The sequence below is a fragment of the Alexandromys fortis genome, unplaced genomic scaffold (assembly GCF_014885135.2).
Source record: "Alexandromys fortis isolate MF-2015 unplaced genomic scaffold, M_Fortis_MF-2015_v1.1 scaffold_65, whole genome shotgun sequence".
In the NCBI taxonomy this organism is placed as follows: domain Eukaryota; kingdom Metazoa; phylum Chordata; class Mammalia; order Rodentia; family Cricetidae; genus Alexandromys; species Alexandromys fortis.
This window is the reverse complement of record NW_026067986.1, coordinates 3,527,154-3,534,938: the sequence shown is the minus strand read 5'-3', so window position 1 is coordinate 3,534,938 and position 7,785 is coordinate 3,527,154. Positions and strand designations below refer to the sequence as shown.

At 46.0% G+C, this 7,785-nt stretch overlaps 1 protein-coding gene across 2 annotated transcripts in view; it reads right to left on the bottom strand.

The window, feature by feature from the left end:
* Window positions 1-1,711: 1,711 nt before the first annotated feature.
* The window catches only part of Hspd1 (heat shock protein family D (Hsp60) member 1), a 13,940-nt gene continuing 7,866 nt past the window's right edge, over window positions 1,712-7,785 (bottom strand). For both annotated transcript variants that reach the window (XM_050159196.1, XM_050159195.1), the window contains exons 4-12: window positions 7,234-7,316; window positions 6,893-6,988; window positions 5,772-5,865; window positions 5,429-5,597; window positions 4,909-5,008; window positions 4,124-4,369; window positions 3,191-3,365; window positions 2,399-2,577; window positions 1,712-2,309 (exon numbers count right to left, since the gene is read on the bottom strand). In XM_050159196.1, coding sequence (XP_050015153.1) covers window positions 2,157-2,309; window positions 2,399-2,577; window positions 3,191-3,365; window positions 4,124-4,369; window positions 4,909-5,008; window positions 5,429-5,597; window positions 5,772-5,865; window positions 6,893-6,988; window positions 7,234-7,316 — 1,295 coding nt within the window. In that variant the 3' untranslated portion in view covers window positions 1,712-2,156. The remainder of the gene's footprint in view (window positions 2,310-2,398; window positions 2,578-3,190; window positions 3,366-4,123; window positions 4,370-4,908; window positions 5,009-5,428; window positions 5,598-5,771; window positions 5,866-6,892; window positions 6,989-7,233; window positions 7,317-7,785) is intronic.

Below are 7,785 nucleotides of genomic sequence, written 5' to 3'. Positions count from 1 at the left end.
CTGCCTCCCAGAGTGCTGGGATTAAAGGCGGGCGCCACCACAGCCCGGCCTCCTTAACAATTTATAAAGAGTTATTTGCTTTTATGAGACTAGGATTGCCTGGGCAGGACTTGTGAGCAGGGACGAGGGACCCTAAAGGCTGGCATTGCCCTTGACAAGTTAATGGGCACCACAGTCTTCAGTGAACGGAAGGGCCACAGTTCCGTTTGCCAGAGTTGAGGAGACCTACCCCCTCTGTAATAAGCAAAAACTCTCTGCAAACCCTTGAGGGAACCGGGCTTTGACCCTGACCTTGGGGAAAGGGCTTTGGAGCTTCAGATCCGTTAAGTTTGAGCCTCAAAAAATAGCAACTTCTCAACTGAAGCTCCTTTCAGTATCAAAATAAAACTTCTAATGTATAGACACAGTCCCTAGAGAGACAGGGGGATTTCTGATCCTTTTATAGTGCACCATTGGGCTGGAGAGATGGCTCAGTGGTTAAGAGCATTGCCTGCTCTTCCAAAGGCCCTGAGTTCAATTCCCGGCAACCACATGGTGGCTCATAACCATCTGGAATGAGGTCTGATGCCCTCTTCTGGCCTGCAGACATACACAGACAGAATATTGTATACATAATAAATAAATAAATATTTATAGTGCACCATTGCAGAATATAAGTTTCTCGTATGCTCCGGTTTACCAAAATAGCTTAAGCTTAGCGAAGTTAGCAAGCCAGTGGGTCCCAGCCTTTCATTCAAGACAGCTCCCCATGTTGGGTCGTGGTGACCCCCAAACCACAAAGTCATCCCCATTGCTATTTTATGGCTTCAATTTTGTCACTATTGTAAATCTCCATGCAAACATCCGACATGCAGGTGACCTGACACTACAGCATTGTAAAAAGGTCTTTGAGTCTGCAGTGTCTTATGAAGAAAACCTGGTTCGAGGCCCAGCCTGGTCTATAGAGAATTTCCTGTTACTTCAACAATGTTACCTGCTGTCCCCCCAACAACTCACCAGACAGGAGCAGCAGCCAAGCCAGGCATTCGCTTTGGGGGGGGGGGGGTCTTCGGCCCGCCCACACCAACCTACTTGGCTCTCTGCCAGCGTCAACAGTTTTCCTCTTCTGAGAAAGCAGGGTGACTGATTTCAGTGATTTTTCAGATAGATGCAAGTACATTTCCACAGCTAAACTAAATACGGGACCAGCGTCTCCTCCCCTTTCCCATTTCTGGTTCATTTGTTCTGATTCTGGAAATTCCTACCCTTTGTTCAAACAAACCCGTCTTCAGAGAATCGCCAATGGACTGGAGTCTGATGCACTATTCCTGCTTCACCTGCATCCTGGCTGGCATCTCTAACTGGCCACCTCGGTTCCTCCCCACTAAAGAATGCAGTCTTCACTGTCTGGGCTATTCAAGCCACCGCCCAGATTCATGCAGGGGAGGAAGTACCTCCCGCCCTGTTTCCACTTTTTGGGATAGGGTTTCTGTGTAACTGTCTTGGCTGTAATCTGCTTCCCCAAATGCTAGGTGCGTACCACAACCATCTGGCACCATGGTCTCCTTTAAGACCGTGTCTCAATACTCCCCACACTAGAGACCAATCAGGGTTTTGTCTTCTATAAGAACTCATCATCAAAATCCTATCTCCAAGGAAGAGATGTAGAATATACATGGTGTTTCTGTGTACCCAACTGCTCATTTCTCCTTAAGACTCCGGACACAACCAGGAACTTTAAACAAAATTTTATTACACAAAGGTCACATAATTGGATACTTCTCTACTTTGTACAGTTATCTCGCTCCACAGAAAGGCTGCCTCTGACCTCTCGTCTGGTAGCACAAGCGCCACTGTCCTGACCACAGCGGACGGACCAGCAGGCCTGCGTCGGTGACTCAAGTTGAAAGCAGGACACTGGTATATGGCTCTTGCACCCAGTATCAGGAATGTACAAATGTCTTTATTCAAAAATACAAAATAAATTATCTGTAGGCGTGGACAATGACAGCAGTAAACCATTATGTATTGTCAATGGGAACCAGTAACTGATGGTTATAGTGACCAGCAGCCTTCTCTTCATTCTCTTCAGGGGCTTCTCTGAAGGTATCGGTGAGGAACCTGCCTTGAGCTTCCTGTCACAGTTCATTGGTAAGGGCAAAGCGCTATTCTAGGAATTAGAACATGCCACCTCCCATTCCCCCTCCCATTCCCCCCATGGCGCCCATTCCAGGGTCCTTCTCTTCTTTAGGAATTTCGGTCACTACAGCTTCTGCTGTCGTTAGCAAGGAGGCCACCCCAGCAGCATCCAGTAAAGCAGTTCTTACGACCTAGACAAAAGTTTTATGAAAAGATTAACTACTGAAAACTCCATCTCAGAACAAGCCATGCAATGTTTAAGAAATGCTGAATTACTTACCTTTGTTGGATCAATGATTCCCTTTTCCACCATGTTCACAAATTCCCCGAGCATGGCATCATACCCAACTTCTGAGGAACTCTGCAGAATCTTCTCAACTATCAAAGACCCTTCAACACCCGCATTCTTAGCAATGGTCATCGCGGGAATTTTGAGTGCTCTTTTAATAATGTCTATACCTACAGAGCAAACACATTTCCACACATTCATTTGGTTTTCACTTTCTGGGGAACCAGAGACGTCTCAACAGTTAAGCGCCCTGGCTGTTCTGAGGACCTGATTTGGCCCTTAGCCAATCTGTTAACTCCAGTTCAGGGAATAAACGCCCTCTTCTGGCCTCTGAGAGTACTGCACACACGGCACACAAGACACGCCAGCACCCATACACACAAAATAATTGAATTCAAAAGCCCAGTCTATGTCAGAGTACCCATTCCAACAACACTACTTTCAAACAGAAAGATCCACGCTACAAACTCATTTGAAAGATAATCTTCTAGAAGATGCTTCTGTACACTGTAAATATGTATTATTCTCATTGGTTAATAATAAAAGCTGTTCGACCAATAGCTAGGCAGCATAGGGTTAGGCAGATCAATCAATCAAACAGACAGGGGCAGAGAGATGAGAACAGCTGCCCAAGAAACAAGATGCCAGCAGACCAGTTAAAGCCACAGCTTCACACAGATGAACAGAAACGGGTTACATTGTAAGAGCTATAAGCCAAGCAGTTTAAGTTTCTATGATTATTTGGGACCACGTGGCTGGGAAACGAAAGGCAATCATCTTTACCTATTTTCTGATCCTCATTGGAAGGCTTTAGGGAATCCAAGGCTGGGATGCAGCGGAGCAGGGCGCAGCCCCCGCCTAGCACGATGCCTTCTTCCACAGCTGCTCGCGTGGCATTGAGTGCGTCTGTAACTCTGTCTTTCTTCTCGTTCACCTCCACATCGCTTGTTCCTCCAACCTAAAGAAGAAAGAAAAGAATTAAGGTTAGCATGACCTTTCCCGTTCACTAAGACTGCCTAAAGTCTTTCCGAAGGCAAGCCCGAGTTGGGTATGGTGGCAGTCAGAATCCCAGCACTTGAGAGACCAAGGCCAGCCTGGGCTATAGAGCTCAAAACAAAAAGAAGCCATTCTAGAATAAAAGATTATGTGGTAAAGTATCCAGTAAAGCTGCCTCTTCCAAGGAATGTACCCCACTAACAAATCATCTTTTCCAGAATTTCCCACATAACAAGCTGCACTCTGGTTTAAGAAAAGGATGATAACCAGGAAGTAGTGCTGCAAGCACTTAAGTCTCTGACTTTTGAGGCCAGCCTGGGCTACCAATTGAGTTCCAGGACAGCCAGAACTACAAAGAAAAAAAAAGAAAACAGAAAAAGCTAGGCTGGGGTATGGAGCAGTGGTAGATTGCTTGTTACACAGGACAAGGAATAGTCTCAGGCTTCACACCTGTCAGGAACAGATGCCTATTTTAGGCTCTGGAGGCACTGGGACATAGCCCAGTAGGTCAGAGGGCTTGCCTTGCAAACCTGATTACCGGAATCTAATCCTTGAAATCACGGTGGAAATGTAGATAACCAGCCCCTGACCACATGTGCCCTATGGAGTGCAGTGTGCGCACACAGACACAGCTGAGATTTGGGGAATCGAACCACTTGCTTAGCTACTGCTGGTATGCACCACAGAACCAGAATCAAAGTCACCAGGCTCCAGCCTCACCTTCAATACAGCTACGCCATCTGAGAGTTTTGCGAGCCGCTCGTTCAGCTTCTCCTTTTCATATTCACTAGTGGTGATGTCGAGCTGCTCAGTGATCTCCTGAATGCGCTTCTCAATTTGAGCCTTGTCACCTTTTCCTTTCAAAAGCATGGCGTCATCTTTAGTGACAATGACCTCTCCAACTTTTCCTAAGTCATGAGCTTGAACATCTTCAAGGTTTAGATTCAACCCCTCTTCTCCAAACACCTATAAAAGCAGTGTGCTATTAGTGTCTTTCGTGATACAGTTTCTCACTGTACGTGACACAGGTATCTATCTGTGAGGAGAAACATCTGGAAATACTGCTTTTCAGGGCTGGAGATGGCTCCTCGGCCAAGAGCACCACTGATTCAGGTGTCCTCCCAGCACCCGCATGGCACCTACAATCGTCTCTAACTGCAGTCCTGCAGGACCAGATGCTGCCTTTTGGTGTGCATACAAAATACCAAGGAAAAGGGGCAGAGGAAAACAATGCTGTTTTCCTTGGTGTCAAGGCCACTGGTACCTAGAACAAGGTCTGACTAAAATCACTATTATACAAGCTGAAACTAGCTTTACTTGAATTTTGAGGAAAACTTTTTAATCATGCCTGTTCTTAGGAAAGACTTGGCAAATAAGGAATATGACCTTAACCTAGTCCCTATGTTCCAATCAGGCACATCTATTGGTGAAGTGCACGCTCTAACGTTTGCAGGCTGGAAGCACACCCCCCCCCAGCAAAGGAGTCACCCCAGCGATCCACTCACCGCACCACCAGTAGCAATAGCCATATCTTTAAGCTGGTTCTTCCTGTTGTCCCCAAACCCCGGTGCTTTGACTGCCACAACCTGAAGACCCACTTTCAGCCTGTAAAGAACAGTAACTGTGAGATTTAAACTGAAGGAGCACCTGGGAGAAAACACCTAGTTTGGTCCATGGTAAGTTCTGGCACTACCAAACACTCAGGACTCCTACTCCTTTCCCAGCAACTCCTGGCCTGAAGAAAGAGGAGACGGGCTCTCTACTCATCTGTTTCTTCCAGGCTAATCACCCACTTAAAGAACTGCTGTCCCTTATGTTCCAGACAGCTGGACATCAGTGTTAGAGGACATAGGGAACTAGTTCTCCCTGGGAAGCTGGGGGAGGCAGAGGCTGAAGGTGGATGTGTATTTGAGGCCAGCTTGAAACGGTCTCAAACCAACCACCAGGCTCATAACGTGTAGAGCACTCCAATGTATATCAAACAGCAACACAGACCACCATCCGCCCGACCCACTCGCCAATGACCTGTTCAGGACCAGTGTGCTCAGAGCCTCCCCATCAACGTCCTCAGCAATGATGACCAAGGGCTTCCGGTGAGCATTGGCGATTTCCAGAGCGGGCACGATGGACTGCACACTAGAAATCTTCTTTTCGCTCAACAGAACATAGGCGTCTTGGAATTCACATTTCTGACCTGTAAAACAGAGAGCAGTAAAACCAAATCCTAAAGTATCGAGAATTCTAACAATTTACTTTCACAAAGAGACCAGTAACTCACAGGTTTTCTTCCTCTTCATTTAGTGAACTATACACATTATACCACCCCACCGCCTACAGCTGATGGATTTGTTTACTGACTTGCGCTTACCTTTTGATGTGTTAATAAAATACGGGGAAATATATCCTCTGTCAAACTTCATGCCTTCAATAATTTCTAACTCATCGTTCAGGGTTTTCCTATCCTTCACTGTGATGACGCCCTTTCCTCCCACCTTCTTCATCAGAAATGATGTTTCTAATGTCTTGTCTCCATTTGCAGAAATTGTAGCAACCTGAGCAATTCTTTCAGTGGTAGAGTCCTTTTTTCTAATAATTTATTTATTTATTTTTTAGAAGATTTATTTATTTTGTATACAGTGTTCTGTCTGCAAGTATGCCTGTACGCCAGAAGAGGGCACCAGATCTCATTACAGATGGTTGTGACGTGGTTGCTGGGAATTGAACTCAGGACCTCTGGAAGAACAATCAGTGCTCTTAACCTCTGAGCCATCTCTCCAGCCCAATAATTTATTTTTATCTTGTACACACTAGAGTTTTTCCTGCATGTATGTCTGTGCGAGGGTGTTGGGTCTTGGAGTTACAAGACAGCTGTGAGCTGCCATGTGGGTGCTGGGAATTGAACCTGGGTCCTCTGGAAGAGCAGTCAGTGCTCTTAATTGCTGAGTCATTTGTCCAGCCCCAGATGAGTGAATTTCAATGAAGAAACAACACTTGAACAGGTGACCTTTAAGACAGCTCAGGGATTAAGAACACGTGTAGCTGTTGAAGAGAACCTGGTTAGGTTCCAGGCACCCACGCGGTGGTCCGTGCTGCAGTTCCAGGAATCTGGGGCACCAAGAACACACATGGTGCGCGCGCGCACACACACGCACGCACGCACACGCGCACACACACACACACACGCGCGCGCGCGCGCGCCTTTAGTACCCATAAAAAGACGAGGGCAGAGGAATCTCTGAGGTTGAGGCCATGGTTCTGGGCCAGCCAGGGCTAAAGTGAGGCCTTGCTCTACCCTCCCTAATTAGCTGGTTGAGAGCTAATTATTATTTATTAAATCAGATAGACTTATTCTGGAAGGGAAAGCTCCCAATTCTGACACCAGGAAGCTCCATATTCAGCAGACAAAGGAGTGAATTACCGGCACAAACAAGAAACATGCACAGCACACCTCACTGAAGGTGTGGCCAACCCATCCCAGCCTGCACTCACCTTCACTGTGATGACGCCCTTCCTTCCCACCTTCTTCATCGCATCAGAAATGATGTTTCCGATGTCTTTGTCTCCGTTTGCAGAAATTGTAGCAACCTGAAATAACCACATTACTTCAAAATTAAATGGTAAGATCAGCATTTTCAACCCTCTTCCCCTTTGACCTTCTAAACAGATGGTCTAACAAAGATGTTCCAGGACAGCCTTGGCTACACACACACACACACACACACACACACACACACACACACACACACACAAATATCCCTGTCCTGAAAAACCAAAGAAGATCCAAATTAAAATTAGCTAGTCAATTCTTTTCGAAGAGATAACATCCTTACCTGAGCAATTTCTTCAGGGGTTGTCACGGGTTTAGATTGTTTTTTCAGTTCAGCAATCACAGCATCAACAGCCAACATCACACCTAGTTCAAGAATGTGTGTTACTACAAGGCTTATCACGGCTCCCAAGCCAAGCATAAGATTCATTTTAACGTTTATACACAAGCTCCGTGTCAGTGCTCTCTTAACTGCACCAAGTGACACGGCACGCACTCATCTGGAACCTCAATCAACCTGAAAGCCATAAACACTGTGAAAACCTGGTCAAGATGGTTAGTGGGGCTCACACCTGTAATCCCAACACCCAGGACGCTTAGGCAGGAGGATTGCTTTTAAGGCCAGCCAGGGAGGGCTAAGAGGAATACCCACATCCTTAACAAAAGTGAATGAAAAAAAAAAATATATACATATATAGTTAAAAAAAAATCTCAACTGTTTGTGGGCTGGAGAGCTGGCTTATTGGTTAACAGTACAGGAGGCTCTTTCAACGAACCGGGGTTAATTCCCTGCACCCACATGGCAGCTCAAAAAAAAAAAAAAAAAAAAAAAAAA